At 49.5% G+C, this 27,133-nt stretch overlaps 2 protein-coding genes across 7 annotated transcripts in view; both read left to right on the forward strand.

Moving 5' to 3' along the window:
• RASSF4 (Ras association domain family member 4) overlaps positions 1-14,031 on the forward strand; it is a 34,386-nt gene extending 20,355 nt beyond the window's left edge. For 3 of the 5 annotated variants that reach the window (XM_069459879.1, XM_069459877.1, XM_069459878.1), the window contains exons 5-12: positions 1,863-2,005; positions 3,406-3,497; positions 4,224-4,381; positions 8,639-8,740; positions 9,038-9,089; positions 10,237-10,358; positions 11,207-11,304; positions 12,545-14,030. In XM_069459879.1, coding sequence (XP_069315980.1) covers positions 1,863-2,005; positions 3,406-3,497; positions 4,224-4,381; positions 8,639-8,740; positions 9,038-9,089; positions 10,237-10,358; positions 11,207-11,304; positions 12,545-12,605 — 828 coding nt within the window. In that variant the 3' untranslated portion in view covers positions 12,606-14,030. Of the gene's footprint in view, positions 1-1,862; positions 2,006-3,405; positions 3,498-4,223; positions 4,382-8,638; positions 8,741-9,037; positions 9,090-10,236; positions 10,359-11,206; positions 11,305-12,544 lie in introns of all 5 variants that reach the window. The other 2 variants (XM_069459874.1, XM_069459875.1) reach the window with 1 other exon arrangement.
• Positions 14,032-20,616: 6,585 nt separating this feature from the next.
• On the forward strand, positions 20,617-24,823 carry ZNF22 (zinc finger protein 22). 2 transcript variants are annotated; one of them, XM_069460417.1, is made up of 2 exons: positions 20,617-20,653; positions 22,868-24,823. In XM_069460417.1, exon 2 carries the CDS (start codon positions 22,961-22,963, stop codon positions 23,633-23,635), a length of 675 nt encoding a protein of 224 aa, XP_069316518.1. In that variant the 5' UTR covers positions 20,617-20,653; positions 22,868-22,960; the 3' UTR covers positions 23,636-24,823. The 2 variants fall into 2 exon arrangements, with proteins under 2 accessions (XP_069316518.1, XP_069316519.1); XM_069460418.1 differs by lacking the exon at positions 20,617-20,653 and adding an exon at positions 20,853-20,877.
• The last annotated feature ends 2,310 nt before the right edge of the window (positions 24,824-27,133 follow it).

Below are 27,133 nucleotides of genomic sequence, written 5' to 3' on the forward strand. Positions count from 1 at the left end.
TCTTTTTTTAGCAAGTAGTGCACGGTCATATCAGAAAGCTGGTGCATTTTTCATAATGTTACAGTAATTTTCTCCGTGGCTAGCGGGAGGTTTGAAACTAGAAGCCATCACTGACCAACCATGAACTCCACACTGTGCAGAGCTCCCCTGTGAGTGCTGCCAGGGATGTGAGGACGTTGCCGTGGGGTCCCTGTTCCCACCAATCTCTCAGTGCCAACGAGGAGAGAGAAAGGAAATTTGTGGACCTAAAATGTTCATCAGAAATACTGTGTGATTCCACTTAGTATTAATTCCACTTAGTGAGGAATTAGTCAGACTCCTAGAAGCAGAGAAGAGGATGATGGCGGCCAGGGGCTGGGGGAGCTGCTGTTCAGTGGCTACACAGGATGGGTAAGTTCCAGAGACCTAAGGGACAGCATTGTGCCTTCAGTGAACAACACTGTATCATGCACTTAAAAGTTTGTTATGGCCGGGCGCGGTGGCTCACGCCTGTAATCCTAGCACTCTGGGAGGCCGAGGCGGGTGAATCGCTCGAGGTCAGGAGTTCGAGACCAGCCTGAGCAAGAGTGAGACCCCGTCTCTACTAAAAATAGAAAGAAATTATATGGACAACTAAAATATATATATACAAAAAATTAGCCGGGCATGGTGGCGCATGCCTGTAGTCCCAGCTACTCGGGAGGCTGAGGCAGGAGGATCGCTTAAGCCCAGGAGTTTGAGGTTGCTGTGAGCTAGACTGACGCCACGGCACTCACTCTAGCCCGGGCAACAGAGTGAGACTCTGTCTCAAAAAAAAAAAAGTTTGTTATGAGGGTGAGCCTCATGACAAAAGCTCTTAACACAGTGAAAAATAAACAGTGAAATAGAATGTTGGCTGAGATAGCAATGGGAGGACGATGTTTAAAGTTCATTGCAAAAACTAGCGTCAAAGCAGATTGGGAGTTCGTAGCTGGGAGCCCCGTGGCTCTGGGGAGAGGACAGCCAAGGAGACTTCTGGCAGGTGCTGTGAGGGTGCAAAGATGCAGCTTGGCCACGGTCACGCATGGGGTAGTCGGGGTGGGAGCCGAGAGCCTGGGTGGTCCTACAGAGACAGGGACCAGGAACAGGTCAGAGACACAGAATCGAGGACCCAAAGGATGCAAGCCAGAGCCAGCCGAGGTGCCTGCAGAGAACTCTGTCCACGAGGACCTCATGTTTAGCAGCAGGGGAGGAGCCGTGCTATCTGCAGACCTAGGGAAACTGAGGCTGGTGGGGACATGGGATGAGGGCCACTGTAGATAGAAATTCTGGTGGTGGGACATGGGGCCAGTAGTGACCCGGTGGTGGTGAGAAAATCAAGACCGGCCAATAGGAAAGAACCCAGCTTGGACATCTGGGGGCGGGGCGCTCAGCCCAGGCAAGTGGCACCGCTGCTATCAGGACGTGTGGAAGGGCCACCTCTGGGCCCCCTGCCCAGGTGCGGTGTGGGCAGAGAGGCATCCTGCTTGGCACGAGCCACCGGGCTGTGCTTCCCTGGAACTGCTTCCTCGCCCGAGGGGTGGACGTGCCTGCTGGACAGCAGCTGGGTTCCTATGGGACACCTGACCCAGCTGCTGTGTCCCTGGACGAGGCCCTGGCCAGGCGGAGCTGAGCAGTGGAAGGCCCGCCTCAGGCTTCCTCCCGCAGGGCCCGGGCCTCCTGCCACACAGCACGTAGGGGCTGATGGCCCTTTCCCAGGAGAGGAAGGGACACCAAGGAGGAGGGGTGTGTTGGGGCCTGAGTTTCCAGGGTGTCCCGCCCCTGAGGGGCGCAGGGAGGATGGGCAGCGATCCCTGAGGGTGACTGTCCTGGGGGCAGAGGATGACTTCTGTGCACCCCCACAGGAGGAAGGGGCTCTGATCATCGAGGGGCTCCTCAGCATTGCCTGGGGACTCAGGCGGCCCATCCGGCTCCAGGTGCAGGATGACCGGGAGCGAGTGCACCTCCCCTCAGCTTCGTGGGCACCTGGACGGCCCAGTTGCCACCGGTGAGTGCCCGGCCAGGCCAGCTGGCTTCTGTGACACTGGTCCAACCCAAGCTCTACTTCTGTGGTGTGGGGGTGTCCTCAGCCTCAGGACAGAAGCCCTGCTCCTGTAGGGGACTCACATGGGAACATGGCCCAGCCCCAGCCCCAGGTCCCGAGACTGCCACTCACAGTCTTCCTGGGCCCCAGCACCCAGCCTCCCCCCGGGTGGCTGTCCTGGATGACAGGCCACATTGCCTCTCTCTCTCCCTCCTGTGGGTTGTTTTGGGCTCCCATCACCTCCACTCACGTTGCTCAAACAGCCACACATGAGCCACCTTGTTGGCAAGGAGAGCAGGCTGCAGCCGGGGGCTTCCAACACCCGCGCCTTGCTCAGCATATCCTCTTCTATCTTAAAAATTCACACACGTTTAGCCTAACACTCTGCTTTTATTTTAATGTCCAAATTTATTTTTACAAGTTATCAGAATTTTAGATCAGATTTATTTTATTTTCAGAAGAATGTTTCCATCAGGAAGAAATGGTTTCCTGCCTGTCTTACCGTTTAATGGACCTGTCTCTCCTCCCACTCCCCATCCCCAGAAAGGGCAGTTATCGGCTGAGCCTAGCAAGGGACAACCCCTTCAAGGCTCACTCAGGGCTTTGCCTCCTTCGAATATTCAAGTAAAACTGATGCTCTGAGAGCACTCAGCGTGCTGACACCTGCACATCCCCGGGTGTCCCTGGTCACTCACAGCGAATTCTGAGCCACACAGACTTAGAGCATAACTTCAGACTCCTAAGAAGGGCTGCAAGTGTGACTCATGTGTCCCTTCCCTCAAGTAAAAGCAGGCACAGACAGCAGCCGCTGGCTCTGCCCTGTGTGTTCTCAGGACCCTCCTTCTGTCTGCTCTCCCCAAGTGCCCCAGACTGTGAGGCCACGTCCCTTCACACCCGTTCCTTCTCCAGCCTGGCACCAGCTGCCCTGCCCTGGGGTCTATCCTGCCAAGATGCCCTTAAGTTGGCCCCTTCAAGGATGCGCCTGCCCGACACCCCACCAAGCCCTGGGGAAGTCCAGCAACCCACTTGACACGTGGCTGCACACAGGCTGGCCTGGCCAAGCCTGGTGTGGAACGCAGGCCCCGGCTGTGCACATGTGTCCATGTGTCCATGTGTCCATGCAACACAGCCCAGCATGGCCACTCGGGCCAGACTCACTCTTCTCCCAGCAGACACCATGGGAAGCCTTTTCTTTTCTTGCATTGTTTTAAATTGACTCTCGTGGTGTGAAATCCAGGTCTCAACTTGGACTGCCCCACTTCCTGCCTGTGTCCTGTCCCCAGGGGCCACTGGTCTCTTCTCTCAGGCCTGAGTGCCCTTTCTCTGCCCATATCCATTGGAGCACCAAGAATGTCTCTTTTCAGAAAGGAGCCACCTCCCCAGGATGGCAGGGTCACTACCCAGGAGCCAGGCACTCAGCCAGTGCACAAGGCCGAGAGTTCCAGAGACAGCTCAGGTGAGCCAGCCTGCGAGGTGCCTGGGACCCAGCTCGTCAGGGTGGGAGAGGAGCGGCGTGGCTCACAGCCACAGTCTCCAAAGACCAGCTCTGTGCAGCAACAGCGAGCGGCTTCATGCGTCTGCAGGAGCTGCCCTTGCTAACACTTACTCAGGGGCCCACCTGTGAGCACTCTACACACACTCCCCACCTGCTCCTCTTTATGGAAAAAAAAGCAGAGGCTTGTACAGGTGACATAGTCTGTCAGTGTCATGAATCCCCAGCCCTGTGCTGAGATCCCCCTCCTCTGTAGAAAGAAGGAGCGTGAGCAGGGGGCACGGCGCCCTCCAGGCCCCCAAGCCTCCAGGGCCTCTGGAATCAGTAACTGCTCACCTGTCCTCTGTGTGTCCCCTCCCTCATACTCAGGGAAGGGCTTGTCCCAGAGTGGGCACTCAGAGGATTGGGCTGGGGCCACCAAAGACCTCCCCTGGTGCCGCAAGACAGAGACCAGTGGCACCGTGGCATGGGTTACCCTGTGCTGGGTCTCACCTTCCTGTCTGCAAACTGGGAATCATCCCAGCCCTTCCTAGGGAAGCTGCCCCCACCCTAGGAACAGCGCTCAGCTCACTGTCTGCTCCAGCACGATGTGGCCATGAGGCTCGAGGGAGCCAGGCTCCGCAGACAGCACACAGACGCCATGTCAGCGTCACTGCCCCTTGCCACCCTCTCGCCCGTTTCTCACTGCAGGGCCCCTGGAGGAGGACGAGGAGACACCACAGCTGATGCGCACCAAGAGTGACGCCAGCTGCATGATCCAGAGGAGGCCCAAGTGCCGCGCGCCCGGCGAGGCCCAGCGCATCCGGAGACACCGGTTCTCCATCAACGGGCACTTTTACAATCACAAGGTGATGATGTCCCAGCCTGGCCTTTCCTCTGGGCCCTGAAGTGGGGTGCGTGGGGAGCCACCCCCCAGCACAGGCACAACTGGACCCATAATAGTCACGTGAGAGTTAGTCTTCACCAGGGCCTGGGAGGCAGCTGTTGTCATCCCCGTGTTCTCAGGAGGAGAAATCTCTTGCCCAGAGTCTTGTCAATGTGACATTCCTGGTCATGACGTATTTTTTCCCACCATACCCCCCTGCAGTCCATTCGCACAAGTAGAGTGGCTTTGGGGCAAGTAAGCCGTGGGTGCCCGAGGCAGACGGAAATGCTGAGGCCCTTCTGTGAGGCTCCCCCGCCAGCTCGACGGGCTGCTCCGTGGGAACACAGTGTCTCCGGCCAGCACCCTCGCTGGGCAGATTAAGCTGCAATGTGCCAGGGTGCTTGTGTGTGTGTGTCCCAGAGAACCCAGACAGCTCCTGATTCCCAGCACTCTGCCTTTGTCCAAGGAGGCATTGTACTGACCTCAGGAAGAGATCGCCTTCCCCAGATTACATCACTGCATAAACAAACTGGACTGTAAAAGGAGAAGTTGACTGTTACTATAAATGGGGTGAGTGGCAGTCCGGGCGGGCCCCGGGGGGAGTGTGCTGTGACAGGCCGTATCCTGCCTGCCGCACTGGGAAATGAAAGCAGAGGTTTCCAGTTGAAGCAGCTGCCCTCATCGGTAGAGGCTGACTCATGGGGACGGGGGGCCTAGGCGAAGGGAGGGCTTGGGGTCCGAGTAGGGAGCCCAGGTCAGGCCTTCCGGGGGCCATTCAAGTTGCTCTCGGGGCACACTGGACTTAGGGATGAAGCCAAATTCTGCTCAACAAGCTGAAGGGACACTGCTCTGACCTCAGGACCTCCTTTGCACCCTCTGCTGGCTTTGCAGTGAGTGTGACAGAATGACCATCAGGTTGCCTTTGCTAAATCCAGGAACACCCAGGACTATTCCAAAGCAGAGTCTCCCGAGAGAGTGAAGGGGGAGCCAGGCCTGAAGTTAAGCAGAGATTCAGGGAGATGAAGAATGACGTAGATTAGCTAAAGGACCCATCATATGACTTGGGTATTCTTTAAATCTTGTTCCAAAAGGGATTTCGTCTATAAAGGGTTAAGCACCAGTTGTTAGTATTTGAATAAATATTGATATGCTATTTTAAGGAATCCTTCAAAAAATTTTGGAAAACACGTGCCTGGATTTAGGCTCTTTCCGGTTCTACATTCCTAAAAAAAGAGTGTTTTGCTCCATGATTCAAGGCACGGGATAGTGAGGTTTAGCTTTGCTGTATCCACCTCTTCTCTAATGGTCTCGTTCATATCTAAGAGTTATATCTGGCACGTTAAACCTTTTTGTGGTCATTGCAAACGTCACAGGGACATGATGTCTCAAGCACTCTGTGGCCTTTGAAGTGAACAGGAATGGACAGCAAGGGCTCTGATCACAGCCTTTCCTTCCATCTGGACCACCTGCCAAGAAGAGCTGCTCAGCCAGCCAGACACCTGGCCTCAGCCGAGACCCGGGCAGGTGGCCGTGCCTTCTAGTCACCACCTACCTGAGGAATGTGATCCATTCCTTCAGGCAGAAGTGCTGCCTTCCAGGACATGGAATAGCATCTTAGGTACTCTGGACAGTTGGTTCACATCTCCTGGTGACTAAGGGGCTCCCAAAGGGAAACCCTGTACAAAAGCCATCTTTCTCCCAGAACTCGTGTTCTTAGAAACAAGGGTACAAATTCCTTGAGTCACAGACAATAATTAAAACATAATAAGTCCTAGCACTGACTTTCCGGGGTAGTTGTTCTGGGTTTTATTTCTTGGAACTGGGCACCATTACTTCACTCACCCGTTTTCCCAAGCTGTTGTGATTCGCAGCAAGGCTGGTTTTGTTTCCAGACTGGGTCTGACTTTGTAGCTGTGCCCACTGCTCCGCCCTGCCCTGTTGGGTTTTAATGTGTTCTGTTAGAACCATCTGTGGTCGGAGATGAGAAGGCAGCCAGGGGACCTTTGTTCCTACTTGGAGTTGGTTGGCGTCACCCTGAGAAAAGGATTCATACAGAAGAAACACTAACAATGTCTTGTTGACAAGACCTTTTGTCTCTTTGAATTAGCCTGACTCTTCGAGTTCGTAGTCTGGGTGAACTAAAAGCCTAATTCTGGATTTCTGTAAAACCCAGAGTCATTGTAAGTCTCAACTAGAATTGAGATGGGGAGAAACAGGTCTGAGTTTGAGTCTGACCCTGGTGAGGCATACCTAATGTTACTGCACTTCTCTTTATGGTACTTTGCAAATATTGCACTTCTCACAAATTGACAGTTTATGGCAACACTGCATCGAGCAAGCCTATCAGCATGTGCTCTGTTCGTGCCTCTGTGCCAGCAATTTTTAGTAGTAAAGTACTTTTTAATTAAGTTATGTACATTTTTAGACATAATGCTATTGCACACCTAGACTACTGTATGGTGTAAACATAACTTTCATATGCCCTGGGAAACCAAGAAATTAGTGTGACTCGCTTTATTGTGATATTCGACTTAAGTGATGGTCTGGAACTGAACTCACAATATCTTCAAGGTATGCCTGTACTTACCAGAGTGGGGACCAGCTGGGGACACTGAGAATGTCCCTTAAGAACCCTGAGACTCAGCTACCTACTTGGGAAAGCAGAGCTAGGACCAGAGTGGAAGAATATGCACATTTGAACTTGGTTCTGGAAGAAAGGAGAAGCTCGCCTGCAGAGGACTCTCCCTCGCTGGGAGGCACCAGCACCAAGTGGAGTTTCAGGCATCACAGATTCCTTTGAGTTGTGGCTCTGTCCTTTCTCCATAGGCGACCTGGTGACCCTGAACAAGCCACTTAATCTCCCCAAGCCTCTGATTCCTTTCTAAGAAAAAGGGACTAGTTACAGGTACTTCGAGGGGCTGTTGTGAGGATTAAATCAAAGATTGTATGTAGGCCGGGCGCGGTGGCTCACGCCTGTAATCCTAGCACTCTGGGAGGCCGAGGTGGGCGGATCGTTTGAGCTCAGGAGTTCGAGACCAGCCTGAGCAAGAGCGAGACCCCATCTCTACTAAAAATAGAAAGAAATTATATGGACAGCTAAAAATATATATAGAAAAAATTAGCCGGGCATGGTGGTGCATGCCTGTAGTCCCAGCTACTCGGGAGGCTGAGACAGGAGGATCGCTTGAGCCCAGGAGTTTGAGGTTGCTGTGAGCTAGGCTGACGCCACGGCACTCACTCTAGCCTGGGCAACAGAGTGAGACTCTGTCTCAAAAAAAAAAAAAAAAAAAAAAACAAAGATTGTATGTAAAATGCTTAGCATGTTCAATGCGTGACTAGTGTTTATTGAGGACCTATTATTACGCGTCAGGCAACGTCCTGGTTGATTTCATATATGATGTCTCATAGGCAAAGGCAAGATTCCTGCAAGAATAGAATATGGCCCCCCCAAAATTGTGAAGAAGCCCATGTAGCTGGAGCAGAGGGTGCTTGTGAGAGGATCATGGTGTCACATGAGCGTGACGAGAGGAGCTACTGATAGTATTGTGTAGGCCACAGGAAGCCTGCAGATGTGTTTAGAACTGTGCTTGCAGACAGTGCTGCTCACACTGTGCTGCACAGATTGCGTGGCCCGGTGTTCTTCTACAAGTGCAGCTTCTGACTCAGAAAGTCTGGGGGTGGGGATCTGAGGCTGCAAGTCGATGCAGCTGATGCAGACCACACTTTGAGCTGCAAGGATTTTGAAAGTTGTGCCTTTGGACAGCAGTGTGGAGAATGGCTTGGAGGGAGTGAGACTAGAAGGGGACGGGTTGGTGAGCTGAGGCAGTATGACTCAAGAGTCTCCGCTCAGCCCTGCTGGGAGAGTGGGGAGGAGGAGAAAGATTGGGGAGCTTTCAGCCTCAGAATCAACAGACACTCGGTGACTTGATCCATGGAGTGAGGCAGAGACTGGTTCCCCCACCCCTTGTGAGTTACCTCCGTGGTCCTGGTTCCTCTGATCCAGACAGGGGGGCCTTATGGGTGTGCCGGCATCTTCCTTAGGGCCTCTGGAAGACAGGCACTATCACAGCTTCCCTGGCACCCCCTAGGCCTGGGAAGAGCTTCTGGATGCACCTGCATGAACAGACAGGCACAGGTATTCCCAGAGCCCAGGGTCACCTGCTTGGATCTGCTCAGCACAGTGATGTCAGCCCCCTGTCCCCTCTGGACCTGCTCTGAACTGCCCCCTTTCCTGACACAGACCTCCGTGTTTACTCCGGCCTATGGGTCCGTGACCAACGTGAGGGTCAACAGCACCATGACAACCCCGCATGTGCTCACCCTGCTGCTGAACAAGTTCAGGGTAAGTCGGGCCATGAGTGGCCTTGCACTGGGACACTGGCCATTTGCTGTTTTGTTGGGGGAGGGAGGGCTGGAAAGGCTTGGGAAAGCTGCCGGCAGCTCCCGGGTAGAAGTTCTAGCAAGGGTTCCTCTGCAGAGCTGTGGTCCCTGGAATTTTAAGCAGCGAGAGAGGAGAGAGGGGAGGGCCCTTGGGGACTTTTGTGCGAGGCATTGGGGGTGTGGTTACTGCGAGGGGACCCTGTCTGTTCTCTCTTATCTCCAAGCACGCTGGTCTGACTTCCTGTGACTGCCTGTGCAGGTGGAAGATGGCCCCAGTGAGTTTGCGCTCTACATCCTTCACGAGTCTGGCGGTGAGTGTCTGCCTTTGTTTCTGGGTCATAAAAACACAAAAGTCTCTGCCCATTCAGCAAGCTCACCACTATTCTCCTCCTCCCCTGAGGAGTCCTCCTCACCAGGGAACAAGCTGTGCCTCCCGCCATGAATGTTTCTCCCCAACCCAAACCCAGGCACACTTGCCATCTCTTCCACCATCCCTTGGAAGTGTATGGGAAGCCACCCTCTCCAGCCTCCTCCAGTGAAACAAAAGGGCCTCTAGCTGGTTGTAGTTCAGTCGGAGGGGTGGGGAGCATGTCAGGCTGCTGCTGCAGAACCCAAGGTCCCTCCTGCAGCGTTCCTGCTGCACAGGCTGGTCACCGAGCAGGGTCCTGCCCCCCTCCCCCTCCCCCACCTGCTCAGATACTGCTTCTCTTCCTGCTGGGTCTTTGCAGAATGACACTGTGGGGGAGAAAGGAAATCTTTTCTCTCTTAGGTTCATTGGCTGGGGCCCTGTAATTAGATTAACAAAAGAGATTGACAAGAGAAAAACAACCAGGAGTTTGTTAACTTTGCATCCTACAAACCCACAGCGGGAACACCCAGGGCTGAGTGACTCCAAGGGGTGGTTAGAACTGGGGCTTAAGCTGCACCTTAGCAAAAGAACAGTACGTTTTTAGGGAAGTGACGAGATGGAGGAGAGGGCTTTGAGTGCCTGGGGAGGCCAGCGCTGGGCAGGCCACTCCGTGGGGGGCTGGTGGAAGGTGAGGGCTGGCCTCCGCAAGATCTGTGGCAGGATCCCTCTGGTGCCCTCTGGGGCTGCTCAGGCTCCAGGGTTGTCTCTGGTGGTCAACTCCGTGCTTCCTGGTAGAGAAGGGAGCAGGGACACTGTGGCAAATGTGTGTCCTGCTTCTAGGCAAATAGGGGAGGACGGAGCTTTTCTTGTATCTGCTTCTTCTCAGTTGCCTTCAGCCCAGCAAAATCCTGATGCCAAAGTGGCAGATTCGGGGGCGGCGTGTTCTGCTCCCGGTCAGCATGATCACAGCGGCTCAGGGCAGCGTCATCAGCCAGGTCGAAGAGGGTTCCCCAGGACCCTAGACACACACCTTCTATCAGTTCCTGTTCTGGAACAAAGGGAGGTGACCCTAATGTACCACGGACTTTGAGAATCACCTTCTTTTCCAGAGCGGACAAAATTAAAAGACTGTGAGTATCCACTGATTTCTAGAATCCTGCACGGGCCGTGCGAGAAGATCGTCAAGATATTCCTGATGGAAGCCGACTTGGGCGTGGAGGTGCCCCACGAAGTGAGTGGGGCCAAGGCTGGGGAGGCCTCGGGGGACTCCCAGGGCTCTAAAGGTGACCTTAGCCGGAGCCTCTCAGGACGTGGCTCTAGGGGCTCCACAGCTATTCCGACCGCTGGGCCTCGAGCCCAGCACAGTGGTGGCTCCAGCCCCCACTTCCTGTCAGTGGCCACCAGCTCCATCAGCTTAGGGGAGAGAAGAAACATGGCCCTCCCTTTTCCTCTCAGGCAAGTAAGGCCTTCTCCTTCACTGGAGTGTATTTTGCTGTCATTATGTTAAAGACTCAGAAGGGCTTCTTACCTGGGGCCTACCTAGAGCCTTGGACAGGGAGGGCGGTGGCTAAGTCTTGCGGACTTGCTGACAGCCTGCGTCCTGGCTGGGGTGAGTGCATTTCCAAACTCCTCTGTGTAAAAGAAGCTGACAGGGTTTAGACCCCAAGGAGGAGGCTGGTGGCCCTGTATCCCTCAGGCTCTTCAGGGAGCTGGGCCTTCCATTCCATTGTGGGAAACAATGGTGCTCCACCACCACCGTGCCCCCAGCCCCAGAGAACACACAGCGAGACAATGCTGCTGTACTGAATGCTTTTCCTGATATTCAGGCTAATGTTTCCTCCCAGGGCTAATAGTTGCCTTTGAGATAAGAATGGACTCCCCCCATCCCCCCATCCTCCCATCCTCCCATCCTCCCATCCTCCTACCCACCAGAGCAGAGCTGAGGGCAGGGTGGGAAAAGAGCAGTTACTTCCAGATACTAGACGTTGGCTGGATGGGCCACTGAGGAAGCCTGGAGGAAAAGAAAACACATTTTGGCTTCTAATTTAAAGCACATTAAAATGTTCTTGGATTTTCTAGGTTGCTCAGTACATTAAGTTTGAAATGCCGGTGCTGGACAGTTTTGTTGAAAAATTAAAAGAAGAGGAGGAAAGAGAAATAATGAAACTGACCACGAAGTAAGCAGCACTAAACAGCCAGTGGGGGCCCCCAGCCTCAGGGCAAGCGCAAGGCCTGATGCCAGCAGCACCAGGCCGGAGCTTCCTCTCCTCCCATGCGCCAGGTGCCCTGGCAGTCTGGGGAGCCTGCTAGCCCTGGCTCCCTGCTGTCACCCTCCGGCCCCCTGCTCATTGTTGCCACCAAGCTGGGGTGACAGCCTGCAGACATGGCAGGGATGCAGCCCCCAATCACCCGTCCAGCCTTGGCGTCTTCACCAGCACAGGACACAGGCTGCAAAAGCTAGGCAGGGGAGTCAGAGGCGGAGGCCAGGTGGGCACTGGATCCAGCTTTCCAGGAAAAGCAGCCAAGGAGAGGGAATGCCAGGCCGGGCTCAGCCTGCTCCGGGACCTTTCATACCAGCAGGAATTCCGAGCCTGCCCCAAAGTGCCAGCTGTTGGAATTCCCAGCACCAGCTGATGTTTTTCAGGTGCTGGGGACTAGTTCAATGGAAAGGTGAGCAGGTGTCGCCTGCTGGCTCCTGGGGAAGCTACATCAGGGCCCGGCTATGTGAGACTAGTCAGGCTGTGGGTCCCGATGACATCTCTTCCTCAGCAAGGTGAAGTGTGGAGCAAGACACGTGGAGGGCATTGAGCCAGGGCCCGGTGGAGGGCAGCTTAGGGAGGGAAGGGCAGGCCGCTCACTGCCCGGGCCTGGGGACAGGGTGTGGGTTTGGATTTGGCTCTCATGTGTGCAGTCAGGCCCCAAAGGCGAGTCTGTGGAGACCCCAGTCAGAGGGAACCATCCACCATGCAGTCGGTCATGTCACTGTAGGATTTGAGAACTGGGAGGGACCTGGGGGCCAACTAGTCCTTTTGTTCAGTGTGCAGAGAAGAAACTGAGGCCCAGGTGAGGAAGGCTGCAGCACAGGTGATTGCAAAGACCGGGCTGGAACACGAGCTTCCCAATCCCTGCCCTGCCACCCTGTCCACTCCAGCGTGCTCTTGTCCCTATTAGAGTCTTTGGAGTAGAAATGGCAAGTTTCTGCTTTGAAGCTCTGCATTGTCCACAGCCCCGTTTGACTGCTCCTTCAGGACACAGGCCGGGCCCTGCCTTCTCCTTGGCAGAGGAGGGACAGTGGCCTCCGTCAGCCTGTCAGGAGCAGGGATCTCCTGGATCAGGTATCTGTGCACCCCTCGCTCTGCTCCCCACCTCCCTGTCCTGTCCTGCTCAGTGATGCCCCTTGGTGGTGTCTCCCTCCAGGTTCCAAGCCCTGCGTCTGACGATGCTGCAGCGCCTGGAGCAGCTGGTAGGGGGCGAGTAGCTGGCCAATGCCTGCCTCTTCTGAAGGCTCCAGCAGCAGCAGATGCACCTGAGCCCCAGTGGCTGGGCCCTGGCTGGTCACAGTGACGATGGCCACCGCCTGAGCAGTCTAGCACCTGTGCTTCTGCCTGTCTGAAGCCCAAGTACCACGAGTACCCCAGCCCTAGCTCTCGGCCCTGAAGTGAGCACTCACGGGGAGCAGACCCAGGTCTCCAAGTGGGATCTGCGTGGCCAGTCCTGTCCAGGCCACACCTTTCCTGCTCAGGAGAGCAGTAACTGACCCCGTGCCTGGGGCACAGGCTCTATCCACTTGCTCAGTGCCTGGCCCAGAGCCCCTGCGTGAACCACGAGATCCCTCCTCGTTAACCACAAGATCCCTGTCTGCGCTCACGTCATGCTGCCACGCAGGAACTCTGCTGGGAAAAGCAGGGACTGCCAGCAGGTATGGGACACGCCCTGCTCCCAGCCATTGCCTCCACGGTGTGCCCAGCCTCCAGGCTTCCTATGTCACCCATGAGCCTTACACAACCTGGCCCCTGGGGGCAGAGGTGACAGCAGGCATAAGACCACCTTCCCTCTGCAGAAACCAGTCTTAACTTCATCAGCAAGACTTGAAGGAATCCTTATGAGAAGCTGCAAGAAACACAATGTGATCCCTTTGGGGGGTGGTTCACACTACGTTGAAAGGGTGGATGCCCTGCAGTGACTCTGAAAGGCAGTGCTCAGCCCCATCCCACGGTCCTGTGGACGGCTGTCTGCCTCCTGCCCTCTCTGGGCTTGCATTCCTCTCCTTTAGTGGGCAAGGGACAACTCTCTGTGCTTCTTCTCAAGGGAGAACGATAAGGAGAAATGTCTGTTTGGAAGAAAGGGCTTTGAATTCCCCAGGGCCAGATACTGAATAATTTGTGTTTGTCAACGATGGAGAATTTCAGGAATGAATGAGAAAGCATTTGCAAAATTATGCAACAGTTTACGTCGGTCATGTGAAGTGTTTGTCCAAGACAAAGCAAACTGAAGACCAAACTCTTCTCCCACCGGGATCTCTAGATCGCGAATTTGTATCTCGGATTTAAAGGGAAGAACCATAAAGGCTTGAGAAGATGAGTGAGATTCCATCTCCAAGGTGCGGAGACGCTCCTTATGGTGGCCCATAAAGAGCAGAGCTTAGGAGCAGCCAGGACATGTGGAGCCACTTACTGGGGTGAACATCACACCAGGATCCCCTGACATGGCTCCGTTGTCACAGAGACACACAGATGCGAGGGGAGGCCTGCCCACTGCCCTATTGTCTCTGCTCTCGTGTGGCAGTTTCTTAGGTGCTCAATAAAAGTGTGCTGTATTGGCCTGAAGAAGTGAGGACCAAGCTTTCTGTTTCTTTTTCCTTCTGTGTGTCTCCTCTGACCCCCTGCTCTAACCTGCGAAAGTCTTATCCCACTGTGTGTCCAGTGCCTTGTTTGGCAGAGGAGCCATAGCCCACTGCTCTTGACACCAACTTGACGCCTTCATATCCATGCACGTCCTGGGGACCAGTGTGGGGCCTGAGGAGAGGCTGTCATGGGTGGGGGGTCTTCACGTGGCCCAGATGATAAACAATAGGGCCACCCTGAATCGCAGAATCTTAGCATCAGGAAGGCCTTGGGAATCTTCCAGGCAGGGGCTTAAATGGGCTGGAGGCAGGACATAGGAGAGGGTAGAAAATGAATAAAACAGGTGCTCCCTGGTAATTTTACCCCTATCCCTTATTTACCATCTCAGGTCTAGGAAAACTGTCATCCATTGTTCAGCTGTAATTGAGTGACTGCCTTGTGCCAGGCCAGTGCCCTGGAGGGACAAAGATAGAGCCACAGTACACCTGTGTTCAGGGGTCTCCTCATCAGAAGAAGAAGGCCAAACCCTGGGAAGGGTCAGGAGACCCACCAAACTGAGAGCCAGCGAAGCTCCCTGCATGGAGGCCTGAGGCTGAGCCAGCGCTGGCCATGACATTGCATGCACCTTTGCAGGCCGAGAGACACCTGCCAGCCCGGGAGCGGCACGAGGGCCCAGCACACTGGACGCTGTTAGAGCAGGAAACCTTCGTAAGCACCAGCCCATTAGGTTTGTTTGGTGTTTGGTTTTTATTTGTTTTGCAAGTTATTACAATATTTTTTAAGGCCTTTTTAGGTAGGTGTCACCTTTAAAATAGACATTGTCAAAACTAATTTCCAAATATCATAGGTCATAAAAATCACTAACAAGTTGCACAGAAAATGGAAAAAGGTATACTTCCACAGTCATCTGAGAGGCTCAAAAATCTTTTTATCAATATCATATTTGCTTTTCAGAGGCTCACCTCAACCCCACAACTTCAAACATTAAAGGCTAGGCGCCGTGGTTTCCTGCTGGTCTCTGTGGGGAGCTCCAGCTTTCTTTCTCCATACAGTTTAGGGTGTTTCTCATATGCTCCTTGGCCAGCTAGCATCTCAAGTAACAAAGCAAGCCAGAGCTGAAGCGAAGATCCCTATCAGAGAGTGTTCTCCTAAAACAGGACTGTCTTCCCAGCCAGGCCTCAAAACCAAAGAGACCAATAAACAACACAGGACAAAAACAACATGATTGCAAAAGAATTGGACTCAGGGAAAACAGGGCTGTTTGCTGGAACAAATTACCAGAAGGGATCAAAAAACATCTCGTTTCCTCGTGGTGATAACCATATGCTACCTGCTTGGAAATGTTTACCAGAAAATGGACTAAAGACCTTCCTACTGTCAAAATAAAGCCATGTATTCACCCAGGATGCATCTGGCCCCTCAGTCCCAGGAAAACGAGTCCCAGGGTTTATCCAGTCTGACCAGATGATTTGTGGAGGAACCAGCAATGCAAAATGTGCCTCTTGTGTATAGGACACACATGCTCTGCAGCTGCAGAGGTAGCAGTGGGATATCCTTGTCAGGTGCAGTGGTGGGCAGCAGCCCCCCTGCCCTCAGCCCCTCTTTGGTGATCAGGGAGGAAGCTCGGTCAATTAGAGCCAAGCGGCTCCAAGAGTAAAAGCAGCCAGATGGAAGCACTGTATTCAGGCCCCACGAGCTGCAGCTATCTGGGAGCAAGCCAGCTGCTGACGTGCCCCGAGACTCGCATGATGCAGGGCGGGGCGGGTCTGTGCCCTTCTGATCGGGCTATAACAGAGATGTTTTCTCAGGCCCAGAAATGGGAATTCCCAGGGTTTCCTTTCCCAGAGAGTCCGAAGGAAACAGAAAGCAAAGTCTTAGGCTTGGTGGACAGAACCATTGTTCACAGCCCCTGTGCTGACGAGACCCCTTAATGGGGGATGGGCCACTCTTGTTACTGCACTTGGGCCACACATATAACCAGACTTCTTGCACTTGGGCTGGGGATCAGTGTTGCCAAACTCAGAGCCAAGGCAGCAGTGCTCCCTGTTGAGACAGCGCACGCGCACACGTGTGTGTGTGTGTGTGTGTGTGCGTGTGTGTGTGTGTCTGCTAGCAAGTGCAGGTACAGAGGAAAAAGCCGTAGGAAAAGGAAACTGTCTGGCCAGGATTTATCTTAGCCCAGCAGACTCTTCTTCCTAGAACAGACCTTTCAAATACCACCAGGCTCAGGGTCACAGTGGCCTCTGTTGGGTAGTTTCCCAGAGATGCCCCAGCCATGAAGAAGTCTGGCCTCTCCTGGCCCAAATTCCCTAGAAAAATGTACTGTTAGACGCTCAGACTGTGTGCCCCCATTCTCTTCCCCCCCCCCTCCTTTGTGTTTTGTGATCATTTTCAATAATTTAATTCACATAAAAATAACTTAGAATCCCATGTGGGAGATACACATTGTTATTTAGAGGTTAAGAGCATGGGCTCTGGAGCCACATTCTCCAGCTTCAAAGTCTGGTTATGCCACTTATAAATGTGTCACCTTGGACAAGTTTCTTGCTTCAGTTTCCTCATCTGTAAAATATGGGATAATAATATTTCCTATCTCAAGGTTGTTGAGAGGTATATTAGTCAACTTTAATGCAGTCACAAATAACACCAAAAATCTCAGTGCTACAACAAGAGCATTTATTTCTCTCATACATTATGTGTTGTACCACCGAGTGGCTACAGGGGGCTTATGTGGCTCTGCCCCATGTGTCTTCTCATCCTGGGTCCTAGACCAAAGGAGCAACCCCTACTTGGGACATGCACTTCTTGAGGCAGAGGGAAATAGCAGAGTCCGGGTGGAAGCACAGTGACTTGAAGCTTCTTTGAAGCTTCTAGGATGTGTACTTTGCATCCATTCCCGTGCAGTTGGCCAATGCAAGTCACGTGGTCAAGTCCACATCAGTGGGTTGGGCACACAGTTCACCAGGAGGCACCGGGAGGCACACCACAGCAGGCAGGGATGTCAGATCCCAGAAGGGTGGAGCACATGCCCAGGAACAACGATCCCACAGGGGCATTAAAATGAGATACTCCAAGTGTTTCAAACAGTGCCCAGCACACAATAAGCATTCAGTAAGTGTTAACTATTATTATACTAATACAGAAATAGAGGGCTTAAAACTCTGCCTGTGTTCTCTCTTGCTCTTTTTCCTTTTCCTCTTTACCCTCTCTCTCCCCCATGTACTTTCCTGAACCTTGCTTCTCTCCATCCTCACCTCCTAATCCATCCACTCTTAGTGTCCCCCACCCCTTTATTTCCTGACTTTTCTCTCTCTTTTTAAAAATTAATCTTTCTTGGCCCAATGCTCTAATCTGTATACCTCCGGCCCAGTTATTTTCAGGTATAGAAAAAAAGAGATAATCCAACTTTATGTGAGACATGGAAAGAGTTTTAATTCATAACTATCTTACTAAAAAATTGTTTTTGAAAAAATTTATCTTTTTATTTTAATGTACATAGAGCTCAGTCCCAACAAGTCATTTCTGCTCTTAAAACTTTTCCTAAACCGTCTCTGTGTCTCTGGCCACTGCCCTTTATTCCCACCTTCCAACCACCAGCATTAACAACCTGTGATAATAATTCAGTGGTAAAAGTCATAGTGACGGCTCCCATTTCCTGTCTGTTATGCATTGTGCTAAGTGCCTTACGTTACTACCTCATCTGATCTTGACAATAATCCAGCTATTATCTAGATTATTGAGTGGGCCTTCCTTGTGCAGACTTCATTCAGCTCCATGCTTTGCCATCTGCAGGGAAGCTCCCTGCAGAGCAGAAAGCCCCAGCTTTAGAGTGGGAACACCTTTGATTTCATCTAGTGTTAGAGCCGGATTCCCTCGGCCCGGTAACAGAATGACAGAGTCACTGAGGCTGCAAAAAGGCAGAGGAGTTTATTGACTAGCCCCGGGCCAGGGTCCAAATTCCAGAGCACCAACAAGCAGTGGCCTCTCCAGGAACTAGGACCCCGCCCTGGGGTGAAGATTAGGCTTTTATACTTTTCTGTATGCTAGTTTTCACAGGACACGTTATTTTGCACATAACACGTTAGTCTGCACATGACATACTAGTCTGTACACGACACACTAGTCCGCACACGATACACTAGTCTGCACTTTATCCCCCTTCAGTTTATTTGTTCCTTTTGTTTAGAAGTGGCTGATCGTGTTGGCTTCAGGTTTGTTGACTCTAAGCTTCGGGCTTTTTGCACTGGCGCCAGTTGTGGTTAACATCATCCAGGGGAAGAGGAGGGTCTCCGACGGGGGACGGGGGCTGTTGTTGCATATCTTCTAGTTTTTGGTTACAAGCGATACTGGGAACACACGCCCTGCACAAGCCCTTCATGCGCTGATCATGTCTTGCTCTTCTTATCTACTTAGTTGGTTGGAGGGCACCTGGATTCTCCAGCCCTTTATCAGAAAAGAAAGCAACTTGCAGTTACCTCCCCGGGGCTTTGTTTTCCTTTACTTTAGTGAAGCCTGCCATGGCTCCACTTACGCTAAGCACCAAGCCAGCAAGCCATATATACAGAAGCAGAACTAGGCTTCTCACATCCAGGAAGCCTAGCCTATCATGGAGTTACCTTTGTTTTTATCTCTGTTTTTCATTCTGATTAACTATATTTATTAAACAACTAAAAGCAAGCATAGTCACAGAAGCGAATAGCATCAGTTAGAATCAAAGAGAGCACACATTTTCCTAGTATCAATTCCTGTTCTTCACTAGCCTCCACCAACAACTCACTTTATCACACCAGACAGGTTTCCTTCTCTCGCCTCATGGTATTGATCTGCAAGACAGATCCTACTATCCCTGCTTCATGAGACTATAGTAAAGATGAATGACCAGGCCGGGCGCGGTGGCTCACGCCTGTAATCCTAGCACTCTGGGAGGCCGAGGTGGGTGGATCGTTTGAGCTCAGGAGTTCGAGACCAGCCTGAGCAAGAGCGAGACCCCACCTCTACTAAAAATAGAAAGAAATTATATGGACAGCTAAAAATATATATAGAAAAAATTAGCCGGGCATGGTGGCGCATGCCTGTAGTCCCAGCTACTCGGGAGGCTGAGACAGGAGGATCACTTGAGCTCAGGAGTTTGAGGTTGCTGTGAGCTAGGCTGACGCCACGGCACTCACTCTAGCCTGGGCAACAGAGTGAGACTCTGTCTCAAAAAAAAAAAAAAAAAAGATGAATGACCAGAGGATAGTTGTAAAGGCACTTCGTAAACAATGAAACATCTTAAAAACTCACTCATTCAACAAAGATTTACTGAGTGTCTGCCACCCTCTGAGCACTGTTCTAAGCACTGCAGACTCAATAAAGAACACAAGAGACACATCACAACAGGCTTTGTGTGCCACTATCAGGTTGTTGGCTTTTGCTCTAATAAGATGGAAAGCCTTTGGAGGGTTTTGAACAACTGAATGACATGGTCCGACTTAGGTTTTAAAAGGATTACTCTGGGTAGGCTGGGAGTAGACTGTAGGGAAATCAGTCAGGAAGCCAATACAGTAATCCAGACAGGAGATGGTGGTGGCTTGGTAGAGGTTACAGCAGTGGAAGTATTGAAAGTAGCTTGATAATGAATATTTTAAAGATAGAGCCAACAGAATTTGCAGGTGGATCACATGTGGGTTTTGGGAGAAAAAAGAAGAGACAACAATGACATCAAGGTTTTTGGCCTGAGCAACTAAAAAGATGGAGTTGCCATCTATTGCCGGGATGAAGACTGTTGAAAGAACAGGTTAGGTGAATATCAGGAATTCGTTTTGGGATATGTTAGGTTTGGGAAATCCATTACACATGTGAATGCAGCTATTGAGTAGTCAATGGGATATACACACAAGTCTGGAGTTCAGTATTTGCATGCCACAGGCAGACTGGAGTTAGGAACGCAGGAGTCTCCATCACACATTGACAGTATCTGAAGCCATCAGACTGGAGGAGTTGGGTGGCAGCGGGGAGCTCAGAGAGGACAGGTCTGATGGTCAGACGCCTGAGCACCAGCCAGGTAGGCTGAGGAGGAGGACCTGTAGCGTGAAAGAACCCAGAGAGAAGGAGAAACAAGAGGGGTGTGTTGAAAATCAAGAGACTGTGGAGCCGAAAAGAGCCATTCCAATCCCGGGCCGTCCAAGTCCCACTCACCCAGTGCGGACCTGAGCAAATTTCTTCTCTAAGCCTTGGTTTCCTTTTCTGTAAATTAAGTGCAATCATTCCCGTTTTGCAGGAGATTTTTGGTAATAATTTTTCACTTCGTGAAAAAAGTCAGGAAGAGTTTAGGCTCCCCAAAGTATCTCTTTATACCAGGTACTCAATATTTGTTGGGAAAAACTGTAGTTTCGAGGTTGGACAGACTGGTGTTTGGTTTCAAAAGCCCTGACACAGGCCACTCCTCGACCACAAACGGAGGCGGCCACAGGTCTTGAGGTCCTGGGGGTCCCGGGACGCCTCCCGAGGGATGGGAGGGGTGGGAGGATAAAACAAACAACAGGAAAAACCCGAACAAAACTCTTTCAGGAGGGCCTGGGACCATAGAGGGTCGTTCCGCCACGTTCCTAGACCGACCGCGGCGGCGCCGGCGAACGGCGCGGCCCGCACTTCCGGCGGCGCGGGCGGCGACCAGCGAGCGAGGGCTGCTGCCGTCCCCGCGGTGAGTGGGCCTGAGGCGCGCGGGGCCCACGGCCGGGTGCTCGGGGGCCGTGCGGGCACGAGCTGGCCGCGGCTGGGCGGCGCGACGGCGAGGCGGGCGCCCCGGGCCTCCGAGCTGGGCCTGGCCGGGCCGCCGGGCGGGGCGGAGGGCTGAGCGGGCCCGGGGTCGGACCGCGGCCGGCGGGGCGGGTCAGTGTGGGGCCGCCGGCGGAGGCCTCGGCAGGGGTGAGGCCTTAACCGGGACCTAGGGGGCTTGGGGCCAGAGGCGGGCGGAACCGGGCCTTGAGCGTCTGTCCTCTCTCCCTGCGTCTCTTGTCGCGCTTAAGTACTTAATGTATTGAACAAACGCTTAGGCAGCACGGGGCCGCTGAGAGTGATTTACACATACTGACTCATCTAAACTGTTAACATCCGAATGGGGTTGCTGCTTTATCACCATCCCATTTTACGTACGAGGAAACTGAGGCGCATTCCAGTTAGCCAGGTTTACAGGACAAGTAGCCCCTGGCTCTCGAGTTTGCCTCCGTGGTCGCACCTGCTGGGGCATTACACAGAGCACCGTCGGAGTGCTGGGCTTGGCGCTGTGAACGTCCTTGCTGCCACTCAAGTACAGGCTCTGCAGTCAGGGAACCCGGCCTGTGTGCATTGTGCCCTCCTTTCCTTAGCTTAAAACGGAGGGAATTGCATAAAGCTGCTGTGAGAATAAAGAACTGGCACAGTATCTGGCACATAAGCTACCTGTTAGTATGATTTCCTCATCCGGAGGAGGATTTGATAGTCTCTGCATTTCCTGCCACTGACTTAGTATTAAGAAATGCATATGCTTTAAAAAATACTTGTAATTGTCATTATAGCTATTTTTTTAATATCAACACCATGTACCTAACAACATTCTGTAAATATTTGCTTAAGTTAAGGAATGGGTAGTGCTCGCTTTGTAATTTTGTGTCATATGCAGCTTACTTTTATACTGACCATAATTACTGTAGATATAATTATTAAATATCCAGATAAAATCTTGGGTCTAAACTCTTAATTATACAGTAAGATAAAAGGCAAGAAAATGATGTTACTTGTTTTTTCATTTATTCCCTTTATATGCTTGTATGCAGAGAAACCCAGAGTAATTATTCCTATTTTAAAATCTACTTCCTGACGCAAAATATGGAAAATAGTTTCAATAATTTTATTACTTTTGCAGTCCTAGCTTCTCACACATTGCCACCTATTTTGAGTTTGTGGGTTTTTTTGTTTGTTTGTTTTGGCTATTATTTTAAATAACTTAAGACAACCTTATAAGTAAATAAACACAACTTTTTGAAATACTGAATTTTGCAGCATTTGGGAATTTTAAAAATTTCTTCCTACTTTTACATGTAAACTTACCTTCTCCTCCTTTCATTTTCTTGTATTCCACCTACCATGCTTTTTTCTACTCAGTTTCATTCTACTATCTGGTAAAAGTTTTTTTGGAGTTTTTCTCTCTGCAAAAGCAATACTTTTGTTTAAGGTTTTAATGAATTATTTTCTTTCATGAATCATTAGAATCTAGAAAAAGTAATAGTAAGACATCTTTTCATAGACACAGTAAACCTACCACTCTTTATAGAGTAGTTCCTACTTTCAAAACACTTTATGCTACAGAATTAGACCTAAGTTGTCATCTATAGCTATGGAAATAAAATAGCTAAACAAATAAAGATAAACAGGAATATATCATCAAGTAGTGTAATTTGTCATTTTTTTCCAATTAGGATACCTTAATTAAATAGTCATCAGTACGTGAATAGAAGTTTAACATGGGCATAAATATTAAAACATAATGATATTCTGTTACATAAATTTTGATTGTCTTTTGGAGTTATTTTTATTCCCATTAAGATTTTATTGTCTCTACTTTTTAATCCTTCACAATTATATATTCATTTGATAATGCCTAAGAAGTTTATATTTCACCTCATCACTTTTTTAAATCCTATCCCAATAGGCAAAAATTCCAAAAGTAAATTCAGTAAAAATTTGGTGATATATATTAAGCTTAAACTTTGGAATTATTAGAATTATTTTGCAAGTATTTTCCCCCAGAATTGTCTTTGTTTGCATTTGTATTGAGTACATCTTTAAGCATGAATGCAACTGTGATAGGTTAAAGAGATATGAAAGTTGAATAATTAGCAGATCATCTATAATTTACTTCTTATTTTTTCTTCTACAGGCAAAAAATTCTGAACTTTGTAGCTCTAGGGAATGAAACATTAGTTCAGAAGAAGACGGTAGACTCTCTTACAAGTACATTTGACTGTTCACCATGAAGTTAGGAAAACCTAAAGGGGGTATTTCTCGGAGCTCAAGCCAAGGAAAAGCCTATGAGAACAAGCGCAAAACAGGCCGGCAGCGGCAGAAATGGGGAATGACTGTTCGGTTTGACTCAAGCTTGAGTAGACTGAGAAGAAGCTTGGATGACAAACCCTATAAATGTACTGAATGTGAAAAGAGCTTCAGTCAGAGTTCAACTCTTTTTCAACACCAGAAAATCCATACTGGAAAGAAATCCCACAAATGTGCTGATTGTGGGAAAAGTTTCTTTCAGAGTTCTAATCTCATTCAGCATCGACGGATCCATACTGGGGAAAAGCCCTATAAATGTGATGAGTGTGGAGAAAGATTTAAACAGAGCTCCAACCTCATTCAGCACCAGAGGATTCATACTGGAGAAAAACCCTATCAGTGTGATGAATGTGGCCGATGTTTCAGCCAGAGTTCCCACCTTATTCAACATCAGAGAACCCACACAGGGGAGAAACCATACCAGTGCAGTGAGTGTGGCAAATGCTTCAGCCAGAGCTCTCATCTGAGGCAGCACGTGAAGGTGCACAAAGAGGAGAAGCCTCGTAAAACCCGGGGTAAAAATATCAGGGCAAAAACTCACTTATCCTCTTGGAAAGCTGGTACAGGGAGGAAATCAGTGGCTCGTCTCCGTTAAGTAAGGAGCACTGTTTTAGTGTTCTTTAAAGAAAAAAAAAAAAAGGAGTAACAAATAAAAGCAATCTCATTTAGATGCTTTATAGTAGAGCACTTAAATACTGGATCCTTTCCTAGCATGGAGACATTGGGAATTTATTGACATTATTAGACTGAAAGAAACTACAGGAGTCCAGCTGCCCTCATTTCTTTTTTATGTGACATGGAGCACAAAGAACTGAAAATAGGTTTTGAGAGTGTAAGATCCTTGACCTCATTTGAAATTGCTTCCTGCATCATTTTGACAAAAACCATCGTGTTTTAATGACATATTTGTGAAAGTGCAGGCATGCTGATGATTACTCAGTTTTAGGACGTTTTGTGGAAAGAATAATTAAAAGGGAGAAGAAATTAATTCCATTAATTTTGAAGTTCTGCAACTGATGAGATTTTATGTTTGTAAAGTTTTGTAGTATATTAACCATTGGTTTATAAGTATGACTCAAGATTCAACATATTAAAATGTATTCAAGTTCACAGATTTTTAATCAAGGCCCATAACTCTACGTTAGCTTTCTTTTGTTTCTTCCCTTCTGCTTATGGATAGTTATTAATTAAAGGAGTAAGAAGTTTTGTTTTGTTTTTACCAACTTCATAGTAAGAGATACTACAGAATCCAAAGTGAGAACTGAATTAGACCTCAAGTCTCTCCTATTCCTACTAATACTTTTACTGCTGTGTCACTGGTTTTCCAGGAGTTGGGATGGATTTACGTTGATCCGTCCCTATGCCCTTGACCTCTTGGCATTTTCTTGTGCTCTGGCAAACTGAGCCAGCCTTTTAGATCCAAAATATGGTTTGAATAAACAAACCATATTTTACCAACAAAAACTAAGCTTGTTTTTTGCTAATTAAAAATCTATAATTTACACATCTCCCTACCTTCAAGACTGTGAGCTTTAGATAACCCTGCTTATCTTAAATGTTTGTCAGCAACAAAAGTGATTTAATGTGTCAGTGCAATGTAGCTTCTTTGAAATTTAACTTTTTCTTCATTTCATGAATTGTTTAAGAAGTCTAGCAATCGTGTTAACTTCCATCAGAATGGTGCCAGGTGTCAGACGTTCTGATCAGCCTTCAGCTCAGGTTTTAATTTCTATTGAATGCTAACATTCTTCTGATTTTTTTGTATCTTTTATAATCATATCAGTTCCTGCTGTATTAATGACAATTATAAAAATAAATATTTTGCATACTACTGCCTTCTGTTTATTTTTTCTGGGAAATTGTTTTAATGTTTTAGACAGTAGATCTAAAAGCTTTTGGAAGTATCACTTGTTTTGCATGTTTTTGATTCGTCAGTCTTGAACATTGCCTCCCGCCTGGCCTTGCATATGAGTGCAGTCATAGAAGGTGGCCTTGTTGACTAAGTTTTAAACAGGCTATTCATAAAGTGTTTTGTAAGTATAAGGTGATTGCAGTTGTCTTTTACAGAAGATTTGATCTTTGACCACTTTGTACTCATAGCCACATCTCTCTTTGGCAGGGTCAGGGCTATGGGGCTCTTTTGAGGATGTACCATCAGTATTTATACTAATTTCGTGTCTGGAATAGTTTCTGACTAGGACCAACTTCACTCTTAAATTCATGAATTTGCACATTTTGACAGCAACCACAGGGCTGTCTACAAGAGTGATATTCAAAATAATTAAGCTGTATGTCTTTGAGGACACCAGAATTACCACAGATCAGGGTATTCTGTGTGCTTCTCATTCTTCACTATTGAGCATGGTGGTGCATTACTCTGTTCCTCCACTGTATCTGGGGATGTGTGGAGAGGAGCACAGTTACAGGCTCTTTTGGGTTAATAGGGCTCTGGACCAATGGGAGGCAGAGTCAGGCCACATCTAGAGACAACCTAGAGGTCTTGGATTTTCAGATTATAGTGGTGACTGTATGGAATTTGAAGTTGTCTTCCTTGGAGAAAAGGTGAATATGTTCCGTGTGGAAGAAGGAGGAAAGAGGGATATTTGGTGAGCAAATACCCAAGTGCTCCCCCACATTTCCTGGCACTTTTGCAGATTGAGAAACAAGATTAGTTCTGTCCATTGACTTAATAATGCTTTTTAAAGCTGTGGTGTGATTCTCCATGTTCCCACCCAGGCATAGTGGAGTGCATGTTCTAGGTAGTTCCCGAGCCCCTTGCCAACCTGCTTTGGACACACGTGAGTGAGAAATGAACTGCTGAGTTAGGCCACTGAGGTTCAGAGTAGATTTGGTACCACAGTATGCGCCACCCAGCGTGTCCTGACCAGTACACGCATCCTGCTGTTTCTGTGCCTCTCGGGACCCAGTCATCAGTAACTGTCCTTTCAGCAGCCTGAAGAGAAAAGACAGCTTTGTGAGGATCCAGAGTCGGGAAACACTGCTTCCCCCACATTCCCTTTCTGTTTCACCCAGCATCCTGTCTGGGGTGGCCAGTGGCAAGAAATGATAATACTTCTCCTCCCTTTTTTTTGCCTACGGACCCACCCCTTCCTTACTGGGCCTTAAAGGCAGCAATTAAACTTGTTTGTGTTGTATTCATGTCCTGTGAATCTGTGGCTCTGGGTAAAAGTCCACTCACGGAAGGCTGGAATGTACTGTGACATCACCCCTGGAATCTGAAAATCAGTCCTGAGGCTGCTATGCCTTCTTCAGACCTGGAGAAAGGGGTAAGTATCCCTCTGGCTGGCAGGGCTAGAGTGTGGCTGGGCCAGTAGAGGATGGTAAGTGGGTGCCAAGAGGACTCCCCTCCAAGAGCAAGAACCTCCTGTCCCTGGCCCCTCCTTGATTTCAAATGGACCAACCAGCTTGGACAAATGAACCTCCCATTGCAGTCCTCACGAACTGAGGGCCAGAGGACCCTCCTCTGATTTCCAGGTCCCACGTGAGTGCTGTACATCGTAATGTAACCCTAGAGATGTTATGGGGACTTCAAAATAGGTTTAACACCAGATTTTTCATCACCTTAGTGACTTGGGAACTATCTTTTAATTTTAGAGAAAACTGTAATGGGCTGTTTGTTAAATTCAGAGTTCTGTAGTAAAACTCAACCCAGAGATTCTTTTCAGTCGTTTTCAGACAAGGCACTATTTCTTCTTCTTCTTCTTCTTTTTTTTTTTTGTCCAGAAGGGGAGCAAAGTAATCCACTCCAGTTTGAAATTGATAAATTTAACAGTTGAATAAGAGACAAAAACTACAGAAATACAATTCATAGTTGCATTTTTTACAGTAAAACCAGGTACAAATAACACTATTGCTTAGAGGCATTGCATTTCTTTGAATACAAGCAAGACTAAACTTATCATTATTTTATGAGATGATTATTTTTTTCTCCCTTGACCCTCATAGTTGGTAATGGTATCAAAATAACTTCTGCAATGTAGTCCTACTAAGTAATGGCATTTTATAATTCTAATGTTATAATATCTGATAGTATTTTATTTAGAGCTTTTGCATCAATATACGTGAATTGACT

The sequence above is a fragment of the Eulemur rufifrons genome, chromosome 28, assembly GCF_041146395.1.
Source record: "Eulemur rufifrons isolate Redbay chromosome 28, OSU_ERuf_1, whole genome shotgun sequence".
Lineage (NCBI taxonomy): Eukaryota > Metazoa > Chordata > Mammalia > Primates > Lemuridae > Eulemur > Eulemur rufifrons.